General features: G+C 49.1%; 1 protein-coding gene and 1 long non-coding RNA gene across 5 annotated transcripts in view; one reads left to right on the top strand and one right to left on the bottom strand.

Annotated features, from left to right (window-relative positions):
• Positions 1–25,341, bottom strand: part of LOC142496411 (uncharacterized) — a 510,055-nt gene that overhangs the window by 435,513 nt on the left and 49,201 nt on the right. The window lies entirely within an intron of this gene.
• Positions 1,921–25,341, top strand: part of LOC142496780 (ultra-long-chain fatty acid omega-hydroxylase-like) — a 52,299-nt gene continuing 28,878 nt past the window's right edge. Inside the window, exons 1-3 of one of the 4 annotated variants that reach the window (XM_075603708.1) lie at positions 1,921–2,036; positions 14,152–14,374; positions 25,083–25,224. In XM_075603708.1, coding sequence (XP_075459823.1) covers positions 14,153–14,374; positions 25,083–25,224 — 364 coding nt within the window. In that variant the 5' untranslated portion in view covers positions 1,921–2,036; position 14,152. Of the gene's footprint in view, positions 2,037–10,107; positions 10,184–14,151; positions 14,375–25,082; positions 25,225–25,341 lie in introns of those variants that run through there. The other 3 variants (XM_075603706.1, XM_075603709.1, XM_075603707.1) reach the window with 3 other exon arrangements.

Genomic DNA, 25,341 nt, shown 5'->3' with positions numbered 1-25,341 from the left:
CTGTCATTGTGTGTGTGTGTCACGGTGTGTGTGTCTCTGTGTTTGTGTGTCTCTGTGTGTGTCACTGTCACTGTGTGTGTGTGTGTGTCACTGTCACTGTGTGTGTCACTGTGTTTGTGTGTCACTGTCACTGTGTGTGTGTGTGTGTCACTGTCCATGTGTCTGTGTGTGGCTGTATCTTCGCCTCCAAATTCCATCAACATGGCTACGCGACGTCACGTACAGTAATGCCCATTGCCATAACAACGAGACACTCCATGACGTCAAGCGGCATCAAGTTGATGACAACGAGACGTATTATGGCGCCGAGGCATCACGTGATGCCACATTGTCATGGCAACGAGGGGCGTCACGTGATGTAATTTGTTTTATAAATAATTTTTTAATGTGTCCCGGTTTTTCATTTTGAAAATCTGGTCACCCTCCCTGTAACCTTTCTCTAAATCTCGTCCCCTAATTGCTGCTATAAATGGTGCCTATAACACCTCCCCTAAAAATCACATGATGATTAAAAGCATTTTGATACAGTGATGAAAACAGGCGCAAGTTTAACTTTAACCTCAAAATAATGTGAATTTACAGCTGTTGACATACTGTATATGTCTCTATATGTCTGTTCAATGTTAGACTATACTGAGTGCTATTTATCTAAAGCACCACAAGGTGGCAGCAGACCCATAGCAATGGTAGTGATTGGTCTAAGGCCTTGGACATGGTAAAAATACCGCGCTGAGCCAGCACACTTACCTCCTGCATCTGCTATGTGTGTGGCTTTAGCGGGCGCGTGCGGAGGAGGCGTGCTGAATTGCAGCCGGCATATTCATTTAAGTTTTCGCGCTTACGGGAGCGGAGGGCCGGTCGCGTGACCGCAAACAACCAATGGGAACGATGGACTAGCCCCATCTCCCACCACGCCTCCGTCCCGCCTCCCAAGCGCGCTCGCTGCCTCGTCTGACAGGACGCAAAAAAAGCTCCTGCTTGAGCAGGCGGGGCTGAGCAGGAGTGCGGCTCAGAGCGGCCCGAGGCACCATGCTCGCGGTCTAAGGCTGCGGCCCCGCTGCCTGCGCTGCACGCACGCCAGCCGAGTGCCCTGGTCTGCAATGAGCTGCAGGGGGAAAGACAGGGGGGGCGTGACGGGGGCACGGCCGTGACATCACCCGGCAGGTTCGCCCTCATTGGCTGAACCGCTGGGGGGGCTTCGCCTAACGCTCCATCACAACTCCTGCTCTCAATTTTCTTGAGAGCAGGAGTTTCTGTCGGCGCAGTGCGGCGGCCGCCCCTCGCAGCGGGCCCAGCCCCATTATCACGTGGATCTTGTCCCTGCAGCGTCCGCCACAGAGGGCGCTGCAGTAGCCAGCGTTGACCTGGCCTAAGGCGTCTGTAAGGGGCACGCCTCCTGGTTTGAACACCCCTGGTCTAAGGCAGCGGTGCGCAAAGTTGGGGTGCCCAGGGGGGGCGCGAGACACCGCGGGGGCGCAGGGTTTACAGAGGCCCCCGCACGCTTCCCGAAGGCATTTAAATTAATGCCGGGAGAGCTGCAAGGCCTCTGTAACCCTTACTTACCTTGATTTTGACGCTCCTGGTGACGCGTCGCCATGGCAACGCAGCGTCAAATGATGCCATGGGGTCATGTGATGTCACGTTGCCGTGACAAAGTGACATCATGACGCCAGGATGTCTGAATCAAGGTAAGGGGGGGGCGCGAGGAGAGAGGGAAAGCCTGCAGGGGGGTGCAGGGGGAAAAGATTGCGCCCCCCTGGTCTAAGGTACCACAAGGTGACAGCAGAGCCACAGCAATGATAGCAATGGTAGTGATTGCTCTATGATACCACAAGGTGGCAGCAGAGCCACTGTAGTGGTTGTAGTGATTGCCGGCTGTGTTGGTATTGGTTACAAGCACCGGTCATGCCCAGAACCAGAAGTCACTAGTAAGACATTACACTAGGCAGTGCATTGGACAGAGTTGAAAGTCCTATTGCCGGCTGCAGGCTCAACATTTTTTCTGGCTCCAAGGATCTACTAAGTCCCACTACCAGGTATGATTGTGTGTTATCTTTAATCTTTCCCTTCTGGAGGGACCTTTATAATCTATAATAAATGTGCATTTATATATATTTTTATATATATATATGTAACGGGCATTCCCTGTGAATACAAACGCTACTGGTGCTCATTTACCTGTGTGGCCCTCAGGAGCCTAAGCCTCTGCATGGAGAGCCTGGGGTACATATATATATATCACAATATCTCGTGGTGCAACGCCTCCACCTGGGAGGGATCCCGACGGAGCGGGAGGAGTCCCTCACAGGACACAACACAATAATACTCACTGGTATAAACAGAATGGTCTTTACTGAACACATGCACATATATATACTTATACTCTATGAATCACACAATACTTGCTCTCGTTGAAAGTATTATCCTTCCCAACCACCGTGTACCGCTACACCGTGTCCAACTGTACTATACAGGGCCCTTGGCCACTCTACCACGTAAGTGTCCCTGAGTGATACCCCCGCCCTTTAGGCGTGCTCCTTGCGTTGCTGTACAGTGTTGGTGCACTTGTAGAATGATACCTGCCCGGGGCTCCAACCCCGGGTTCCGCAGACTACGACAGGGATTCCGTCCGGTCCGACGTCGTCATCCGCACCGCGTTGGGTGAATTCCGGCGTGGATAATATCAGCGTAAGTCTCTGTGTCTTTGGTGGCGTTCTGAGCCCAGAATCCACCTCGCAGGGCTGCACTGCTTCAGCACTGTGTCCCTGACTACCAAACAGATAATGGGGCAGAGTCCCTACCTAGGGCCTGTCCCTATAGCACAACAAGCAGTTAATGTGGCTCAGGACCTAACTGGGGCCTAGGGGGCTGCTGGCCTAATGCAGTGGGTCACAGACCCCTGCACTCACCTCCTACCCCTAGCTCTTCCTGGTCCTGACAAACATGGGCTCCACGCGTGAAATGTATCAATCCCTGAGAGCAGGGAGATACTCCAGCCCTATTGGCCCCCTGGCGTCATGTGGTTCGCTCCTGGGCTCATGGGACATGTAGTCCCTTCCAAGAGCCTTCCCTGGTAGGCTAGTGCGGCGCGCGCGATCACTGCGCATGCGCAATGCCTCTGATCGCCGCCGTATCTCCTTCTGCACTGCGCATGCGCGAAGTACAACATGGCGGCGCCATGCACTGTCGGGCCGCCTCTGGAGCACCGGAGCGCTCCCTGTTCGGTCCCCACCCTCCAGAAGTGCCGGCGGGTCCGCCGCTTGGCTCCGACGGCACTCGCCCTTGCCCCGGAGAGCGGAGGTAACGGGGATCCGGGGCTACACACATATATATATATATACACATACACGCGCGCGCGCACTTTATAATATATAAAACTGTCTTTAAAAATAATTCTCCTTCCCACTTATAATGTTTTTTTTTTTTTTTTTTTACATAAATGACTTTTTGTTGGAGTTACCCCAAATAAAACAATCGGGTCCTTTTTATTGGCATTTTTATTTCTGAGTTGTCAGATTTTGCCAATATAATTGAGAATCAAACGACCCCAGCTTTGCACGTCCTTGCTGTCTTCTTTAATGCCGTCCTTACTCCTCCAAGTGTATTGTTAATAACGCAAAGCTGTCATCTGCTGCAATGTTTTAAATTATCTCAAAGGGAGCAGTTCCCCTTTTATTTGTTTGTTACGTGTGTAGGAAGCGAGGGGTTTCCGGAGCTGAACCGGTTTAATTGCAGGCAGGTTGGAGCGCTTTATCACGAAAAAATGTGTTGTATAGTGCTCTAAGAAGAAAACTGTAATTGCAGAGAATTGCTGGGTGTGAGACAACCCTTGTATAAATAATGTCTAGAAGGATGTAGCCTGGTTTAGAAATGATCCCACTCAGCACAGTTGAGTTCACCTTGATAAAGGACTATCTACAGTCCGAAACGCGTTGGTGTGTGCTGTATTTAACCTGATTCCATTAAATTAGCTTATTACATGGGAACGCTTCCTGATGGCTGTTTTTCTTTTATAGCTGGATATGGTGCTCCGTTTTTCCCGTTTTCCCTTCTGGAGCGCTTTATCTATGACAGCAGTAGCATAACGAGGGCGGGGTGCCACAAAAATTGCTATTACAGGGGCCCCGCACTCACCCCCACAGCAATGAGGCCGACTGTCGTGGGAGAGAGAGGGGTCTCTGTAAGAGAGCAGGCCGGCTCAATCTGCATCGCGGCGTCAGGTGACGCTGCATCGTCATGACATAGCGACGTCATCGGTACGTCATGACTCCGCGACTGCACCCCCCAAATCAGATTTTCTGATTGCGCCCCTGTATTACAGTGTGGCCCAAGCAGCCAATGGTGGGGCCCCTTTTACTGGAATTTTGGTGCTAAGTTCGTTTAACTTGAGCTGTCTCCCATTTTAACCTTGTCTGTAACTGCTACATACGCCCATAACATATATTATCTCTAACTGTCCATGAAATGTGTGTAAATATAATGTATAACCTCTGTTCATTTAACGTAACCATGTATTGTCATCATAATTCTGTGCCCGGGACATACTTGAAAACGAGAGGTAACTCAATCTATTACTTCCGGGTAACACATTTTATAAATACATTTTTTAAATTATGTTTTGGATTTGTAACAAAATGGTGGGGGAAAAAATCAAAACAAGCAGGAATTATTTTTTATTTCGGTTGAACTTTTTTTTTTTAATTAATATTATTAACATTTTTATTTCGCAAACCCAAAAGTTTCATCAGCGAGTAAAGAACTAAATACGGGTTAAACCTTTCTTGGGGTTTCCTTGCATTTTGCTGTGATTTGAACATATTTTTCCGAAGTTCGACTCGGACATCTGAACTTTGCAAACTTAGAAGATTGTTCAGATGTCGAACCTGCGAACCTGTCCATCCTTACAGGCAACCGTAATCAACATTGCATACGAAACAGCACCAATATAAGAGAGAGAAAAAACATTTATCTATGCAAGAAAAACCTGCTCTAGAAAATTGATGAAGGATTCTAATGCAGCCATTAAAAAGCCAGAGAGGAGAGGTAAAAATATTTATATTGATCTATGTTTAAAAATATTGAATGATAATGCTGTAATTCTATAGAGACGCATGAAAGGGAGTTGACAATGTAACGTGGAAAATGTGTGGGGGGCATGAGAGGGGTTGTGTGAGAGAATTAGTGACGACGACTTACAGGGCTACTGACGGGGGATTGAACTCCCCGCCCTCCCCCCCAACTTTCCTTCTCCCCCCCCCAACTTTCCTTCTCCCCCCCTCCCCAACTTTCCTTCTCCCCCCTCCCCAACTTTCCTTCTCCCCCCCTCCCAACTTTCCTTCTCCCCCCCCCAACTTTCCTTCCCCCTCCCCAACTTTCCTTCCCCCTCCCCAACTTTCCTTCCCCCCCCAACTTTCGTTCTCCCCCCCAACTTTCCTTCTCCCCCCCCCAACTTTCCTTCTCCCTCCCCAACTTTCCTTCTCCCCCCCCCCCAACTTTCCTTCTTCCCCTACAACCCACATTCCTTCAGGAAAAATATACAGGGGGGGGGGGACTGCGGTTGGTGGTATTTTCCCCCGGGCGCTGATATACCTAGTTCCTCCTTTGTCATAGTACTTTGGTACAGGTACATTGATGATGTCCTCATGATACGGGCATGTAATCTGGAAAATCTATTCTTTTGTTTTTGTTTTTTTGCGATTATCTTAATGACAATTATTGCATTATAGTGTTTAACTATGCAGATCAGTGATACTTCCATTGATATTTTAGATCTTGCGTTGTTTGCAGAAAAATATTATGTAAGAATTATGGAAAGCGCATTTCAACCTCATCCCTCCCCTTCTTCTCAGCCCCCTACCCTCTTCTCTCTCCCCCTCGTCTCTCTCCAATCCTCATCCAGTGCCGCCGACAGGTGTGGGAGACCCGGGGCAATTGCGGGGGTGATAGGAGGTACAAGGGGGGGAGGTGATGTCAGTTACAAGGGGGAGGTGATGTCAGGTACAAGGGGTGTGTGTGTTGCATTGTGTATTTGTATGTGTTGCATTTTGTGTATGTGTTGCATTTTGTGTGTGGGGGTAATTATTGTGAGAGAGATTGAGGGAGCGGGATTGAATGAAAGGGGGATAATTAAGTGATAGCGGAGAGATGGGGTGGAAGAAGGAGGTGGGGGGATGGGGGAGAGAGTGAGAGAAATACTTTTTCTTTCTTCACGTGCTTTCTGTGTACATTTTAGGGCTCTCTGACTCTCGTTATCTGCCACCAGGCTATGTGCATTAGGATGTCACCACGGGCCAGATATATAACTTACTGTACCAGGTACAGCTGTCTTGCTTAGAGAAATTGTAATAACTCCTAGAATTAAAAATAGAATGTATCCAATTTGCAAACATAGACAAAACCCCGCTCCTGGATCTCGGGAACCATCATGCCCAATTTGGTTACAATATCTTAAGAGGTGTTCAAATGCATAACGTTTATTCAATGTGTTTTAGTTGGTGATTAGTAGTATTAGCAAGCAGGGCCATATACAGTACAGATTTCCAGGAGTCCAGGACTAGAATTAGGATTCTGTAACTCCTTGCTCAGCCCCTCTGGCTGGGACTGTTTTCACTGCAAGCAGTGTAGAGCAAAGGAGCACAGCAGCAAAAAGATGACTCTACCCTGCAGGATTGCAGGCTCTGGAACACTGCAACACTGGACTCATTCTGGTTACCCCAAGGGGCAGGTAATGGGCTTTAGCCCTTACATGTTAATCGTGTGTCCTACTACAGGGGATATTCTCGTCTAGAGAGGGGTTTATACACAAAGGCCATTTGCTGTGGTAGTCAAGTGGACACCGCTAGGTCATTTGTCCCTCTGCATATGGTTATGGACATTTAGTTCAATGGATGGTTGCAGTGTGCTTACTTATGCTTCAGCAGCATGATTTGAGCACCATTTTTCTCCAATTCTTCTATTGGGGCGGTTTTCAGTAGTCTGGATGCAGTTTTTCGCACTTATAATGTGTGCAATGTTTAAAAGCATTTAACACACCCGTTCCCTCGAGTGTCGCTGGTGGTCCTGGAATGGCTTCCTGCCCTGCCGGGGTCTCCCACAGAGCCTACACATAGGAGCCTACACATAGGAGCCAAGTCTCCCTATTGATTACATGAATGTAATTACATCTGCACTTAGAATTGTTTTCTTTGTATCCTTGGTTGGACTGCTCCTATGCTCCCCCTGGATTTTGAAGAAAAACTGTCCCAGTTCTCAGCATGTTTCTGACGGGTTTATAGCTGTAACTAGCAAAAATCTCAAGGACTCAAAGCCTTATCTACATTGGACTCTGATAGGATCTGAGATATAGCTCACAGAACAGCACTGAGTAATTACTATCTACCTGTGGTGACCATCCCTTGTAGGAACAGATACATATCATTATCATACTAACCAAAACACGCAAAACATTGGCGGTGAAAAAACATAAAGTTAGGCGTTTAAAAAAATTAATTATATATTAATTTCGTAGAGTTCGACTCTGAGTGATTTCTCATTTTGCTTTATAACGTTCCATCAATTCCCTTCAACTCTTACATCAGCGTCAAAGTACAGGCGGACCTCGCTTGTCCGACGGAATGCGTCCCGCAAACCTCCGTCGGGTAACGGACCCGTCGGATTGTGGGTCAATGTTATTCGGCGGCGGTGACCGTCGGAGCAGCGGGTCCGACGTCGGATAATGCGTCCAGCGGGGACCGCGTTACGCGGCATCGGATAAGGCGTCCGACGGAAAGCGGGACGTCGGATACCGAGGACCAACTGCCCTGCTGAAAAAGCTCGCCGCCGCTGAGGAGTAAACGGAGACCGACTCGCTGCAAGTCTACAGGCGTAAACTTGCGTGGTCGGCTCCTTGTTTCTGACTGCTGGCCGTCGTTCTTCATCGTGCTCCACGTTCGCGGGACATCCTGGCGCCCCATAAGCGAAAAGCAAGGGATAAGGACGTACGCTCATGTTCTTAATAGTTTAGACTCGAGGATACTGTATATACAAATTTCTCTGTACAGTGAGGGGTTAGAGTCTTCTCCAACGAAAACCACAGCAACATCTGAAAGTCCACTTGAAGGTGGAACATTGTAGATCCGCAGGTCGGTTTTTTGTTTGTGGTGGGTGTTGAAATACATTTCCACCCCTCCCGCTCGCCTTCCTTCCCTTGCTGCTTCTGCTATTTCAGCTTTTTCCATTTCAAACACGTTTTTTGTATGCTCGGGCAAAAGGATGTATTTGCCGACTCAATCGATCGAAACTCGTACACATACTGTATGTATTAAGACACTTCGTTGAAGTCTCTTCCCTAATGCTTCAGAGGCCTCAAGAATGTGAAGTTGACCGGAAGACGCAGACGCAGCAGCGCGTTCATTAGCATGGAGAGGAGTAACTGCATGATAAACCTGTCCATGAATTTGATAACAATACAGGCCGCGGCCAGGAGGAAAATCTACTTTCTCTTCCAAAGCAAATGCAAGTGACTGTTATACCGTCTTAGGCCGCGCTTATAGTGCCGGCGACGTTGCCGGCACTATAAGCGCGGCCTTATATGCTCTCTAAAGAAATTCTCCCTCCATCTGAATTCTGCGTTAGTACATTTTGTGTTACTTGACGTGGGGCCCCTAAATCTGGCATCTTTATGGTGCCACCATGGCAGCAATGAGTATATTTTTTTGCTGTATTCTAGAAGAAAATACTTTGCTTACATTTTTGTGTCATATTAGCACAATTCAATTCCTCGGTTAGTGGTCTAGGGGTCTTGTATCGGTTCGGTTAAATGTGGTGGGTGGTTTCTCTGCTGTTGTCTGTATCTGAGTAGATCTATTTCTTGTCGTCTCTCGCTGGTTGGTCGATAGATTCATGTTCTCTATGTTGTCGCTGTATGTGTCTTTATTAATATAGCGCCATTAATGTACATAGCGCGTCACAGCAGTAATACACGTGACAATCATATAAATAACAAATAATACAAATAACAGGTCATGGGAATAAGCGCTTCAGACATAAAAGTAACATTTAGGAAAAGGAATCCCTGCTCCAAAGAGCTTACAATCTAATTAAACGGTGCATAAACTGGGGGGCGCGCCCATCCCGGGGGGCGGGAGATTTGTCTGGGGGGGCGCGGGCGGTTGCAGAGGTCCCCGCGCTCCTCCCCAAGGCATTTTAATTAATGCCGGGGAATCACGTGAGGCCTCAGCAACACAAAAACTTACCGGGTTTCAGACGCGTCTCCAATGGCAACGTGGCGACAAATGACGCCGCGGGGTCCCGCGACGTCACCGGCGTCAATTGACGCAGCGGGTCACGTGATCTGACGTCACGTGACCCCGACGCGTCATTTGACGCTGCTGCCAGGTAGAGGGGGCGCGAGACCGAGGGAGGCCAGACAGGGGGGCGCAGCATGAAAAATGTGCGCTCCCCTGATCTAATGGTGGAAACAGCATGAAATGGTCGCGGTTTTACATGACCAGCAGAAAAATGAATATACAAGAGCGACTGCTAATATATTTATTATATGCACATACTTTCTGCCACAGAATATTAATCATTTTGCTTGACGCCTTAGTTTGTGATGATGCCTGTGTGAGGAGTAGTAATACATTGCCTCTGTAGGGTATTTATATCAAGCCACAAATGTAGCAATTGTGGAGCATAAATGCACTATATGTACCAAAGTTTTTAAAAAAACATTGAAATCAAGGAGCAATGTTTTCGCCCCCAAATTGCAGCACATTCGCTTGGAACACGTGCCCCATCCTTTATAAATCTCAGTTTTACACGCACTAAGGGGCTACATTCTGTACGTGCCGTTTTCGGCTGCAAATTGCCGGATACTTTTAATGTACAGTAGTAAAATAAGAGGAGAGGGAGTAGCGGGAATGATACCTTTTTATTGGACCAACAAGTGGTTGATATGTTATTAACTTGTAATCTGTATTGCCAACCCAGCTCTGTCTCATCGTGACACACTAGTCAAGTATGACTCGAAAGCCGCAATTCTCCTCTCCACCCCCAACCGAAAAAAAAGTCCTGTTTTAATAAAAAGCGTGATTTTCTTAATCTCTAGCTCAGTGATTCCCAACCAGGTTTCCGTGGAACCCTGGGGCTCCCTGAAGCAGTCTCGGGGGTTCCTGCTATGGACCACAGACACAGGGTTTTTTTGGTATGTATTTTGTAGGGCGGATTGAGAGAGAGTGGGGTAATTGACGGAAGGTAGGGGCGAGTGAGAGAAGAGAGGGGGGCAGGAGTGAGTGAGGAAAAGAGGGAGTAAGAGTGAGACGCAGGGGATAAATACATGCGAGTCGGGAGGGGGGAGCGTTAGCGAGATGGATGGGAGAGAAATACATGGGTAAAGGGTGGGAGGTAGAGGTGGCTCGTGAGGTGTGAAATGTTGTGACTGACCCTTGTCGAACCTAATATGTGTCAGCCAGATAGGGGTTCCCCGAGATTTTTCGAAATACTTCAAGGGCTCCTCCAAACAAAAAAGGTTGGAAATCACTGCTCTAGCTTCTGGGGGTTACCATGGTAAACTTTAGACTGCACATGGCTTTGGGGGAGAAGTCCACTGTAACCTCCCAGACACTTAATATTTCAAAAGCTTAAATCTCCTGAACGGAGCATCAGATTTAAAAAATAAAACGTTTTGAACAGGTCAAGAAGGCAAACTTGTAAAATACAGCATTTAAAAAAAAAAAAATTTAAACGACAGACCGCTGCTTTAAGTTAAAAATTAAGAACTGGATCCAGATCTTTTGAAAACTTATACAGATTGGCACTACTGTTGAGTAGCCTTAGTGCAACATGAAAGAGTATTTCCTTCTTATTCATTATGCTATAGCAAAAAAAAAGGGGGTGATAATGGACAGCATTGTCTAGTTTCTCCTTGTGTATTAAAATAATCTTAACCCCCTTCACTAGCAGAGGGGCCAGAAATGCATAACATGTCCCATTAATTTATCACTGGCTGCTAGATTTTGGTATACAACATATTTCACATAAGCGTTATCTACATTTTTTTTTATCTGAAACAACCATTGAACTATTTTCTACCTTTAGGGGGGGGGGGGGTTCCCACAATAATATGAATTTCTTATATAGCGCTGATAATGTACACATCGTTATACAGAGAACTTTCCAGACACAGTGAGACCCTGACCTGCAGAGCATACAATCTAATAGTGGTGCCTGGGGCAAAGGGAGATAAAGTGACTTGCCCAAGGAGTGAACACTAGCATTTGAAGCATGTTCACCCGGTTGAAAGGCAGCGACATTACCAATCAACTACCCCTTCAGCATATCTCCTAAATATATCAGTGATTAGCACTTTATTTTATTGCTATTATTGTGTATTAAATGTATTACCCTCCTAATATTATTTAATGCATGTATTTTGGATATACATTGTGGTTTATCTGTATTTATAAGTGCAAAGTCATGGACTTTAGCACACGGATGTACCATATCTTGTTACTCGTGTGCAACAGATGCAGGAAATTCTTATGTAACTGACTTGCAACACTAGATTTGAGCAGTCAGACCAGTTTCTGGCGAATTCTAAATGGAATTGTGCAAGAGAGGATATATAAGGGCGTGCTTGCTTCACTACCTGAGCAGCTACTCTGAGAAGTGAGGAGTAGCCACCCTGTACAATATTAACCCTTCAAATGCTATGGCAGGGGGAGTGGTTTCCATTTGTATGCACGATGTAACAGCATGCACAGTGTAAGGCTGCGTCCATGGTACCTCAGACCGCTCGGACGCCTCCGCACGCTGAGCAAACAGACTACCTTAAGGCAGGGTTCGCGTACTTGTGTGCGGAGGCAGGAGGGGACGCGCGATGCGCGAGAAATCAGTTAAAACTGATTTCTCGCGGGGCAGGGCGGTCACATGAGCGGTTCGCCCAATGAGGGAGAAACCAGCTCCGTGACGCCCCCAGGAACGCCCCCCACGGCCCGAGTACTATGGCCAGGGAAAGCTCTCGCTTTCCCTCAGCCTCCGCGCGGGCTGCGGCACCATGTCTGCAGCCGTAGGCCGCACGTATAGAGCCTGGGACGGGTGACGTCACCCGTCACCGCTAGCGAAAGTTATATTTTGCTTTGCGGCGGGCTTGCTGGCATTTGCTTGGTTCAGGGGCTGTCACATGAGGCGACAGCCCTTGAAAAATCAAATATTGTCAGCTTCCAAAATCCGCGACGCGACGTCGCGCTTACTATAAGCGCACACGGCGGCGGCAATGCATTTGTTTTTGGGTGACGTCGCCCATCGCGGGCACTATACGCACAGCCTTAGTGTGTTCGTGAACCTGGCCGGTCTGTATTCAGAGCTTAGGGCCTCATGCAGAGAGCAGCGCTAAAAGGAATCTCGCCATTAGCCGGCGAAAATGGAGCTTTAAACTGCCGAAACAGGCAAGTTTTAAAAAAAGCGCCATTTTTTTTTTTCCCCTTGAAATTCGCCGCGCGGCTGGAGAGTTTCTAATCTCTCCAGTTTTTTTTCTGCCGTATGCAGAGAGCCGCGAGCGCCATCTAGTGGCTGTTCGCGCCAAAAAAATGGCGCGATTTTCAACATTTTTCCCCTCCACCAAGCAGCTGGCGCTCCGCGGCCGGTGGAGGGGGAAAAAAAAAAACGCGATTTTTCCCCACTAGTTTCAACAGCGCTAATAGCGCTCATAGCGCTGGTTGAAACTCTCCATATGCAGAAAGGCAGTTTTATGCCCTTTCTGCATATGGAGATAAAAACTCTCCAATAAAGCTAAAAAATGTCCTCCTCTCCAATTCTGAATAGCGCTGCTCTCTGCATGAGGCCCTAAGGGCTCGTTCAGGGAGCCAGCTGAGGACTCGGAGGGGGGGCGTGCGGGAGGCAGTGCTGGGAGTTTGCTGGGCGACATGTGATTATCCCCCAGCAAACTTTTCAGCGTGAGGGGGCGGGGCTACAGACGCAGGGTAAAGTATCCAAGCTGCAGTCATGAAATCATTCTGAAGAATGATTTCATTGGCTGCCTTGGTCCCTGTGACGCTGCTTCAGCTCCAAGAAACGAAATTTTCGTTTACTGAAGCTGTCGTCAGCAGCAACTCCTGGCTTCGGAGGCAGGCCAGTAGCTACCCTGACAACAAGTATTCAAATTGAATACTTTGTTGCTCACGGCAGCACGCACGTCAGCACGCCCTGCCCCCGAAGCCAGCACCCTGAACGAGGCCTAAGTCTGTTGTAACAACGTGGCTTACAGCAGGGATGGGCCAACTCCTGTCCTCAAGGGTCACCAACAGGTCAGGTTTTAAAGATATCCCTGCTTCAGCACAGGTGGTTCAATCTGTGGCTCAGTCATTCTGATTGAGCCATCTGTGCTGAAGCAGGGATGTCCTTATAACCTGACCTGGTGATGGTCCTTGACTGGAGTTGGCCACACCTGGTTTACAGGACAGCATATAGGACTGCAAAATGAGGACTGGATCCTTAGTACACGGCATAGTGAGCAGGGGAAATGCAGGGTCACCGTGTATGTTCTTAGCTGATTCTATATCCTGCTTTGTTTCTGCACAATTGGTAGAATCAGGAGAGTATTTCAATCCTCTGGGTGGTCCTAATTTAGACGGTAAGAAATCCAGAATGAAACTTAAAAGAAACTAATTAATTATGTTCTCAAGTAAAGCGATCAGCTTTAATTCATCAATAGGTGTAAGGTTCAGGTACTGCAGATGATTTCTCCCAGAAACCCTGCCGACCAGCACCATGTCACCTGTGATATAAGGATTCGGCCCTGAACTTGTAATTACCTTTGCTGGTTTGCTTGTAGCTTTGGCACAATGTAATAATCTGTGGGGGAAAACACTGCCCCGGATCTCATGGCATGAATTCATTTGGCAGGTATACACAGAACTGTGGGCTAGTTCCCAGCATGCCTTGTATCTTGTCTCTAGCTCCCAGCATGCCTTGTAATTGGTCTCTCTCTTTAGCTCCCAGCATCCTTTGTATCTTGTCTCTAGCTCCCAGCATCCTTTGTAACTGGTTTCTCTCTAACTCCCAGCATCCTTTGTAACTGGTTTCTCTCTAGCTCCCAGCATCCTTTGTAACAGGTCTCTCTTTAGTTCCCAGCATCCTTTGTAACCGGTCTCTCTCTCTTCTTCTCCCACCCAGGATGCTACCCTTCGTGGACCATCTTCTGGACTCCCTGAGTTTGGAGCGCACTCCATTCCGCGTTTACACCGTCACCGCTTTGTTTCTCCTCCTCCTTCTCCTCATCTTCCGCACCCTGATAAAGGTGGCGCTCTTTTTCCATGTATACGTGGTCAATGCCCGCCGAATACGCTGCTTCCCGGAGCCCCCGAGGCGCAGCTGGCTGTTGGGACATCTGGGAATGGTAAGACTCTTTGCTGTCTCTTGTTGATGTTTAACTCACAACATACAATATACTGTATATTTTAATATCTTCTAAGTAAACTAATTTTACTTTTTACCTGCAGTTGTGTTACACATAGCAACGCCTGTGGTTTATTGTAACGCTTCAGCTCACATGTCAGCACAGAGCTGTCTCCCATACAGACTGCAAAGAGACTTATCTGTGAAACGGTCTTATCCTGAGCTGCTGCTGGGGTTATTTGAAGTCCAGGGATATCACAACGTGAGGGCGGTTTGTCAGCCATGTTAAACTTCGGTTTTGGACTCGAGTCCAAAAATCAGTGAGGAGAGAGACCAGGGACGTGGAAACAGACATCCTACTGTACAGTATAACAACAACTTTATTTCATATAGCACTTTTCCCCTATTGGGACTAAATCGCGATATAGGGCAAGGTACGCAGTGCTGTGCATAACATTTTGCAGTCGCAGTCCCTGCCCTGAAGAGCTTACAATCTAATGTTGGTGCTTGAGGCACAGGGAGATTGCCCAGGGTCACGAGGAGCGGGCACTGGAATTTGAACCAGGCTCCCCAGCGTCCCTCTCCGTGTCATTGTTTTCAGAGTCAGTGTCTTTACTCACTGAGCCGCTCCTTCAGCCTTGCAGAAGTCTTTAAAGGAGCTTTACCTCAAACAAAAAAATATTATTTCCCCTCCCTAGGTGGGAAGCAGGGGGTCTCCAGGAGCTGAACCGCGTTTATTTCAGCTCCCAGAACCCCCTGCTCCCAGAGATACTTAACTCTAAAGGTGCTGCCGGTATCTCATATCTGTTTGAAAGGTCTCGCGTCCTGCTGGCCAATAGGAGGCTGCAAGAGATGATGTCACGGCTTCCTATTGGCCCGTGAGACCGTTCAGCAGACAGTGTACGTGCTTTGCCAGCATCCCCTTTACAGGTAAGTATTTCAGGAAGCAGGGGGTCCCCGGAGTGGCAATTAACGAGGTTTAGCTCCGGAGACCCGCTTTGCCAGTCTAACACATTTGGTTGCAGCTGTTGCGCCGAGACCACGAGACCATATTACCCCCGGCGTTTCCCCGCAACTCACCCTGCCGCCGGGAGCTGCGCCCACTTTGCCGCTACGGTACAATAAGTGCCTAAGCATAACCCTTACCCTAGAAACCCCTAATCTTAACCCCCAATAATAACATTACCCCTTCCCTAATAACCGTTACCCTAAGCCCTTGCCCATAAACCCCCTACCCTAACCGCTCAAACCCCTAAAACTAACTCCCTACCCTAACCACTAAAACTTACCTTCTCCTAGAAGCGGTTCTCGGCGGAGGTTCCAGCGGCGGATCGGCTGCGACGGAGGGTCCGTCTGCAACCCCACGCCGGCGGTCATTTGGTCGCGCCGAGACTGCCGGACCAAATGTCCCATGCAGCCCTCTGCTTCTCACCTATTCAAAAATTATTTTTAAAAAAAATAAAAATTAAACCAGAGAGGCAACGCCACTTTAAAGAATTCAAAACTGTTTAACCATAGTAATTTCTAGGCATCTACCCGTCTAGTGGCACAGCATGAAGTGAAGAGGAAAGGAGACGGTCAGAGAGTGCTGCTAACCCTGCAAAGTCTTTGCATAGATACTGAATTGTCCTTGGTATGAATGTGCTACTCTGGCACCACAGAAATGCTACACTGCCGTAGGTCGCTCGTACAATTCTCGCCTTGCGCTCTTTCGCCCCTTTTACTTTTTTGCGCCTTAAAACAGCAATCCCTGTGTTTTACATGTAGGATTGAAGCAGGGGGCTTCCGGAGCTGTACTGCTTCCTGAGATGCTTACATCCCGTAGGTAGCAGCTCCAGCCGGGCTGTGTGGGGCTATCGAAATGGCGGATTTACAGCCCCCCACGTCACCCGGGCCAATAGGAAGCCGTCACGTCATCCTTTACGCTTCCTATTGGCCTGTGTGACCAGGATATTTAACACTGCGGAGCTGGGTATCCTATTTAACCCTATGGAGGAAAGTATCTCAAGGAGTAGGGGGTCCCAGAGCTAAAATGAATGCCCCCTGCTTAAAAACACAAAACAATAACACATGTTCTACTTTAGCCCATCACTGCCAGAGCAGCATGTAATGCATTGCACTGCAGGCCCCTTAATTAATTTTTTTTATACCTGTGTAGCCAGGTCACCTGATGGCTACTATTCTGCCCTTGAGCTGGCAGTAACCCCGGGTACAATCAGGTTGCTAGTAGGTGTTATGGGGTTTTCCCCCTCAGAGGAGCTGCACTTGAGTGACAGCGAGTAGCGGTGACATCAGGCCTGGGCATGACCAATCATGAGCCAGACCTGGTGCCCTCCTCCTGACAGTACTTAAGGGCAGGACCGCCCTAAATTTGTAGTTGTACCGTCCTCCACTGAGGAAGGCAGGTCGTACAGTGGAATGACTGAGATTGGGCCTTCTCCAGTCCTCTTCCCTCAGGGGGTGTAAGGAATCCGCTCCTCGGTTTAATGTTTGCCTTACCTTGCAGACCTGTGCAGTCCCGGAACACTTCCCCTGATATTTACTGCAGCCTGGATTCACTCACCAAAGCAATACTGCCACACGCCCCTTCTGCCATTGGTTCTCTGACCTTTAAGTGTTGCCTTCCCACAATGCTCCCTGCCGAGCATAGTCCTTCCTGGATGTCTCTGTGTTCTGCCATAAGCCTTGTCTTGTCTGTCTCCTTGGTTCCTGAGACCGGCTGCTAGTGTCACGCAGCGGTCTGTTCCTGTGCTGAAGCGGAGTACTCTCCTTGTTGTCTTCAGCTCCCTGATTCCTGTGACCGGCTGCTAGTCTCATGCAGCGGTCAGTTCCTGTTTCCTGTGCTGAAGCTGAGTACTCTCCTTGTTACTTCAGCTCCTTGTTTCCTGTGACCGGCTGCTATATTCATGCAGCGGTCTGTTCCTGGTTTCCTGCACTGAAGCGGAGATCTCCCTGTGTATCTTCAGCTTCCTGGTTCCTGGGGCCTACTCTTTCCCTAATCTAGAGAGGCCGTGTCCTGGTTCCTGCGCTGAAACGGAGGATTCCCCAGCCCACTCAGAACTCTTGCGCTGAAGCACTGGTTTACCAGTGCAGCTAGGCGGTGTGCTACTCTGGTCTGTCTACCACCTCCTGAGACCAGTACGATGGGCCATGGTCGCCGCACGCGCAGAGGCCACTCCCGCGCTCCTAAGCTGAAGCGGGGCTCTCCTGACTACCTGTTGCCGAACTCCTGCTTGAACAACGTTTACCCTGATGTCTCCAGTCCTGACCCTGGCGTGTCCACCGACGATGCTGTCTTCTCCTATCCTGATCCTGCTACGTACGACTACGAACTGCGCAATCCGGATCAGCCTGCGCGGTCTAAGGTCGGTGCTTTTACAACCCCACCTCAGCCACGCGGTCCGACCCAGGTTTGTGGCGAGCACAGTCGTGACAGTATGCTCATCCCCACAAACTCGGACCGCCCTGTGGTGAGGGTTGGTATGTTTCTGTCTGAAATCCTGTCCCGGCCTGTAGACCAGTCCCAGTTTCAAAACCAGTATCTGTGCGAAATACTACCCCTGATTGAAGATCAGATTATGTATGAAGGTTTAACCCCATTGCAAAGACAATGCCGTAACGATCTCATTAGTAAGGCTTGTTGCCTCAAGGACTTAAAACAGTCTCTGGGCGATTGTGTTTGCTCCTCTGGTTCCCCTTTAACCTGGGATAATGTGCATCCTATCAAACTTGCCAACGCCCGAAATGCACTCCTTGCCTTGGCCTTATCATTGGACATTCACCTAGTACAACAGGACCCTCTCTTCATGGTGGTTCATGCTCAAGACACACTCTGTGTACTTTCCCTGACTTTGGACATTTGCATAAAGGAACAGGACCCTCTCCTCGCCAGCTACGCTGCCACTTGGCAGTCCACCTGTGCTGCCAGTCCTGTCGCTAAACCTGGGGACGTATCTCCCTCTCCAGGAAATGACCAAACTGACCCACTATCACTGCCCCCTAATATAAATGCTGCCACGGTCCCTAGCCCTGATGGTACACCCAGGTACTCTGACACCAATGATACGTCTACGTTAACCCCTGCTGATCAGTCCTGTGAGGTTCCCCTGGAGTATACGTATATTTCTCTAGCCAACACTAAGGCTCTAGTATCCGAGAACAAGTCCCTTTTTCCCTCTATTCCTAACTCTGAATCTCCCTTTTCAGCCCTCGAAGTTTTTCCTGCTTTAACCCCTGCTTGGCAGTTCTGTATGCCTTCCCTGTCAGGGAACAAATCCCTCCTACCTCCACGTACTCAGCTTCAATTTCTAAGTTCTGTTCCCAGGGTCATTCCTGTATTAAACCCTGTGGGGCAGCTCTCTGAGTCCCCTTTGGTAACCCCCTGTTCTCCGCCAGCCATGGTCATGTCCCTAGCTCCAGAGGAAGAATCCCTTGTCTCACCTATTACAGAGGAAAAACTCTCTATGTTCTACTCTCTGGTACTGTCTGCATTAACTCCTGTAAATTCTTGCTGCCTCCAAGCCAATGCCTTCGTTCTGGCCTCAGAGAATGTGTCCCCAAGTCCTATAGCAGAGGTTGCATTAAATGACTTCCCCAAGGTTGCTGAATCCTTAGTTAGTTTTTGCTATAAAACCCCTGCTTCAGCTCAAGTCTCAGCTGCTGTGCCCCCTGAAACTTCAGCTAAAGTTCTGATTCCAGTTAAATGTATTCAGTTACCAAGTTTTTCCCTAAGCTTGGTCGCAGAGTTCCCATTTCCAGGTACTTCGCTGAACCAGTCTGTCACCCAGAGAGCGATGATCCCTGCTTCAGCACATAGTCCCCACGTCGTGGAATCTGCAGTCATTTCTGGTTTCCCAGACACTCCTTACCAAATACCCACTTCAGAGACCAGTACAGTTATGATTACCCCCCGTGTACTGTCTGTGTTCTCCCCTTCTCAAAGCTTAGGGTTAAAACCGTACAGTGGTCAGTATGCCCCTCCTGGGGTTCATGTTGTGTTCCCAGGAGGGTTTGCTGACACACTGTTTTTACTTAAAAGCGACGTTTTTTCATATGTGCTAGCTAGAAGCCTGCACACAGTTTCCCCTCTCTCTGAAATTTGCCTTGTCGGCCCTGATACTCGGAGAGGTAAAAACCTCCCTTCAGATTCAGAATCTCTTTCTATAGAGGTCGTCCTTGCTGTTAGTTCCCCTGATTTCTCTGCCCATGCAAACCCTCCAGGGATCAGCATATCTGTGGTTACCCCCTTAGTACAGTCTGTGACCACCCTGCTTATATTACAAGTCCTGGTGTTTAAATCTGAGCTATTTAGTTTTACTGCTCTTGCTAAACCTCAGTCCCTCAGCACTGCAGCTAAACGTGCTCCAGCAACCGTTGGGTTACTCGGGGTAAAAATTAAAATTCCTGTCTTAAAGGGTACTTTCTCACACATGTCCAGCAAACATAGAACCTCAGTGATTGATTCTAAGTCACTTATCACTATATCTGTTGTTCTCACTAGTCAAACCCTGACACCCTCACCACTGGCTAGGAGTCCCGTTATCAGAATTTTTGCACTAGTAAACACGCCTAAATCTGTTTTTGTCATGACAAGCACCCCTGTTGTTAGGGCCCTTGCAGTTTTGGATAAAACTCCTTTTACTTCAAAGGTTTCTGCTATTAAGAGTTTCCACGGTTCCAACTTACCGCTTATTGTCTCTTTAACTCCCATCATTACTCTCCCATTACCAGTCACTGATTCCCAGGCACCAGCTCCTGACGCTAGTTCTCCTATCGGTACCCCTGCTTTGCGAGATGTTTCTGTTATGGATTCCGAGCCTCCAGCTCCGGAGTCAATTCCTTTACTCGCTGCTGTTTTTGTAGTCTCTCAGGTCCCTGTCACTGAAGTACAGACTTCAGCTTCTGAGGTTAGCTCCCCTCCCTCCGCTACCCTTGCTCTGCCTGATTCTCAAGTTTCTGATATTAGAGCCCCAAAGCCTATTCCTACTCCCCAGACAATACTATCTCCCACTGAGGGTTCCCCAGTATTTGAGAGCTCCACTACTGAGTGCTTCTCTGCCTCTGTGAAACAATGTTTTCCCCCCTCGGAACCTTCTGTTGCCCCTGTTATTTCCTTTGAGTTGGAAATACTCTGTACGTATCCCAAGATTTCGGTCTCTATGTCTGGTTTACTGCTTGACTTGTCACCTTCCATACCAATACCGGGAAATGCTCCCACCCACCCTATACCCTCGCTGACCACTACCTGGGAGACCTCTGGAGGAGAAGTCCCTCTCAAATTCCTACATGCAGAGGTCAGCCAAGACTTTGTCTGTCCCGAAGGTCGCCCGGGTATATTCGATCAACTATCAAGGCCGCTTATCCTAAATTCTGGTCCCATTACTAAAGACTGGGCTCCCAGTGGGGGTTCTTCTACCGTTTCTGCTCCGGAACCCTCTGGTTCTTCACAGCCTTGGATTCCCAAGCCATTTCGCGGGGCGAGCCAGGTACCAATGATATCTCTACCACCACTCTCATATCCTAGAACAGTACTCACCAAGGAACTGCTCGTTTACGGATCCCCTTTCCGCCTAAAAAACTTTAGGAACAACTCAATGTCCCCGAGACCCATGGATGGCCCTAGCTGGCCGCAGTTCTCTCCGGGGGGTGGGGGTACACAAAGGAGTGACCACGAGTCTCTGAACCATGACTCTAACACCAATCCTAGACGGTTCTGGAACAACTCCTGGTCCACCAACTCTATGAGTGGTCTTGTTCGCCCGGAGGTCTCACGTGAAGAGGGGGGTACTGTAAGGAATCCGCTCCTCGGTTTACTGTTTGCCTTACCTTGTAGACTTGTGCAGTCCCGGAACACTTCCCCTGATATTTACTGCAGCCTGGATTCACTCACCAAAGCAATACTGCCACACGCCCCTTCTGCCATTGGTTCTCTGACCTTTAAGTGTTGCCTTCCCACAATGCTCCCTGCCGAGCATAGTCCTTCCTGGATGTCTCTGTGTTCTGCCATAAGCCTTGTCTTGTCTGTCTCCTTGGTTCCTGAGACCGGCTGCTAGTGTCACGCAGCGGTCTGTTCCTGTGCTGAAGCGGAGTACTCTCCTTGTTGTCTTCAGCTCCCTGATTCCTGTGACCGGCTGCTAGTCTCATGCAGCGGTCAGTTCCTGTTTCCTGTGCTGAAGCTGAGTACTCTCCTTGTTACTTCAGCTCCTTGTTTCCTGTGACCGGCTGCTATATTCATGCAGCGGTCTGTTCCTGGTTTCCTGCACTGAAGCGGAGGTTTCCCTGTGTATCTTCAGCTTCCTGGTTCCTGGGGCCTACTCTTTCCCTAATCTAGAGAGGCCGTGTCCTGGTTCCTGCGCTGAAACGGAGGATTCCCGAGCCCGCTCAGAACTCTTGCGCTGAAGCACTGGTTTACCAGTGCAGCTAGGCGGTGTGCTACTCTGGTCTGTCTACCACCTCCTGAAACCAGTACCATGGGCCATGGTCGCCGCACGTGCAGAGGCCACTCCCGCGCTCCTAAGCTGAAGCGGGGCTCTCCTGACTACCTGTTGCCGAACTCCTGCTTGAACAACGTTTACCCTGATGTCTCCAGTCCTGACCCTGGCGTGTCCACCGACGATGCTGTCTTCTCCTATCCTGATCCTGCTACGTACGACTACGAACTGCGCAATCCGGATCAGCCTGCGCGGTCTAAGGTCGGTGCTTTTACAACCCCACCTCAGCCACGCGGTCCGACCCAGGTTTGTGGCGAGCACAGTCGTGACAGGGGGAGAGTGAGTGTAGACCATACCTCTGCCTCTGCTAGAGAGGGGGGGGGAAGAGCTACGACGGCTGTGGGTGCCCTTGGCCTGTAGTGACGGTCCAGGGACCATCCTCCAGTGATAGCTGTGAGACTGCAAAGGGCAGAAGCCTGCCCTGTTACTGTACTGTACAGAAGAGTAATAAACTGTTCCTGTTTGCATATACCTCCTGCCTGGTGCGTGACCTTACTGGGGGGGAGGTAATACATTCTACCGTGGGAGATCACCTTCAGTTCCCTGGAGCCTACGGCAGATGGAGACGCTGCACTGCTAAAGAGATATGTGGGGTATGAACCCCCAGAAGCCTAGTCCTGTGTCCCCACTACCACCGGCGGACAACTCAGCCCTCCTGTTGCCAGCAGGTATCATGCACCACACGACCAGTAATGGCCAAATCTCCCACCGGGTGGGGGAAACACAGTTACACCTGTTTCTTTCTGTGTCTCTGACTAAATGACATGAGGTAGGTGACAGCAATTACCCATAGGCCTTTGTGCAATAAATGGTCTTCCTTGAGTTGGGGGTGGGGGGGGTGAGTTTTCAGTGGAATGAGCTGATCTCTTCTCCAGCGCCAGGAAGACCATTTCATAGCATATGGAATAGGGGGGCCAGAGAAGCCCGTCCCTCTCCCCTTAGACTGACATGAACGGAAGTATAAGCCAATCAAGCCTCTCCATTTCCATTGTTCTAAGGCTACGGCCCCACTGCCTGCGCTGCGCGCGCTCCTGCGAGGCTGGCGGCGCGTGCAGCCGAATCCCCCGGTCTGCAGAGAGCTGCAAGGGTAAAGACATGGGGGGGGAGGCGTGACGGGGGCGCGGCCATGATGTTACCCGGCAGGTTAGACCCTCATTGGCTGAACCGCCGGGGGGCGTGGCCTAGCGCTCTGTCGTGAATCCTGATCTCAATTGTCTTGAGAGCAGGAGTTTCTGTCTGCGCAGCGCGGCGGCCCCCCCTCGCAGCGGGCCAGGACCCATTGTGGGGCGGCTCATGTCCCTGCAGCGTCCGCCACAGTGGGCGCTGCAGTAGCCAGCGGGGACCTGGCCTTACATAGTTGAACCATTGTTGTACTGCCTCCCCCTGACCCCTTATAACGCTGGAATCCCAAACGATTTTAGTTTGCCTTCCTATTACTTTAACAGGGAGTGTTTGTACCTATCGCACTTCCTTTTAATTCCGGTTTGTATTGTCACCCCTGCTTTTGCAGGACTGTCCTATTTGTCAGTGAAGAGAGACTTCATGGTTGGGTTAAACCGCAGTGCTAGCGCTACTAATTTTAATTTGAACCCCCCCCTGTTTTTTTTGTACAGGGTGTGAAGCTGGGGCCCCCCGAAGCTAAATCATTGCATTTCTGATATACTTACCAGGGAAGTTGCAGGGTTTGAATCTCCCCCCAGGGGAGACAAAATGGATGCCAAATCTTGGGCCAATAGTAAGCCGCAAGAGTTTTCGGTTGTGGTTTCTTATTGGATGACCATTTGCCTAGGATTAAATATGGGGGAGCCTGGAGCTGAACCCCATTCATTTGTGATCCGTTAACCCCCTGCTTCCGGAGACACCTCCCTCTGCAGCAGGTGCCGGTCGCCACTCTGCTCGACTACCATTGATCACATAATGGCCACTGTCCAAAGCTCTCACCGACCAATAGGAAGCTGTGACACCATCAGGCTCGGCTTCCTATTCGCCCATGTGACGTGGGCCACCTGCACCTACTGCAGAGGTAGGAATATCTGGAAGCAGGGGGTCCCCAGAGCTGAAATTAATGGGGTTCAACTCCAGAGACCCCCTGCTTCAATTCTGGGTAAAAAAAAATATATATATATATATATTTTTTTCTTTAATTGGCGCTTGGATAGCCCCTTTTAAATCACTTAATACTGGTAACTTCACAGGTTGGTACAGTATCATGGTCCCCGCAGCTAAAAATAGTGGGGTTCCCCTTTTGAGGATCCCCTGGTTCCAGTCCTGTAAAAGGGGGCGGGGGAGGGGGTGTTTATCTAGTTGGCATTGCTGCTTTAAGTCACTTTAGCTGCAGCACCTGTTCGTCTGATACAACAACGGTGCGCAAACTGGGGGGTGGGAGTTTCTTCTGGGGGGGCGGGCGGTTGCAGAGGTCCCGCCACTCTTCCCCACGGCATTAAATTAAAGGCCGGGGGATCGCACGAGGCCTCTGTAACCCTCCACTTACCGTGAGTCGGCCGCCTCCAGGACGCGTGACCATGGTAACGTGATGTCACATGACGCCGCGGGTGATGTGATGTGACGCGATGACGCTGCGCGAGGTAAGGAGGGGGGCGGCCAACGGAGGAAAGCCGGCAGGGGGGGGGGCGGCGCAGCAAAAAAAAGGGTTGCGCGCCCCTGTGATACAGCATCACGCTGTAAGCAGGGGGAGAATTTATTTTGCCTGTGTACATACAGTCAGAGCTCAGAGTTATCAAAATAATAATATCCAGCATGGTTATATTTTCACAAATAGTGTCCGTAAACTTTACACCAATCTAAAAACAATGTGAAACGCATTTATCCTAGAACAGTAATTACCGTGTATGAACAGGGTATAACTGGCAGATTAATGTCCCAGATGAAGGAGTTATTGTGACAATAATTACTAGGTATTGTTCTGTCGTAAAGGATTTATTACTGTCATTATTAATTATTATTAACACAGATCTCAATGTGATATATATATTACAGTATTTGTGTGTGTGTGTATATGTGTGTGTGTGTGTGTGTGTGTGTGTATATACACACACTCACACATACTGTGTTATTTCCATGGATCTTGCATTGCTTCTGCTTACCTCTGATGATGACTTTCCTTTACTGCTTTGCCCTTGCTTGACCTCTAACCCATCTCCTTGCTGACCACTCCTGCGCTTTGCCATAACGTCGCCTTCTGCGTATCATTGCTTGCAGTTTTTGCCGAATGAAGAGGGAATGACAGAAATTTCCAAAGTAGTTGCCACTTTCTCCCCAACCCTCATGACCTGGATGGGACCCCTCCCCATGATTTCGCTGGTTCACCCGGACACCATCAAACCTATGGTGACAGCCTCAGGTATAGTAATGAAGGGTTCTCTGGAGGCAGTGATATGTCCTTATTGGAATAACACCAGTATGATACATCGGGGTTAATTCATGTGATCTTTGAAGAGCACATATTCTAAGGTGGCCA

The sequence above is a fragment of the Ascaphus truei genome, chromosome 6 (genome assembly GCF_040206685.1).
Source record: "Ascaphus truei isolate aAscTru1 chromosome 6, aAscTru1.hap1, whole genome shotgun sequence".
NCBI lineage: Eukaryota > Metazoa > Chordata > Amphibia > Anura > Ascaphidae > Ascaphus > Ascaphus truei.
The sequence above is the reverse complement of the archived record's forward strand: the minus strand, read 5'-3'. Positions and strand labels throughout refer to the sequence as shown.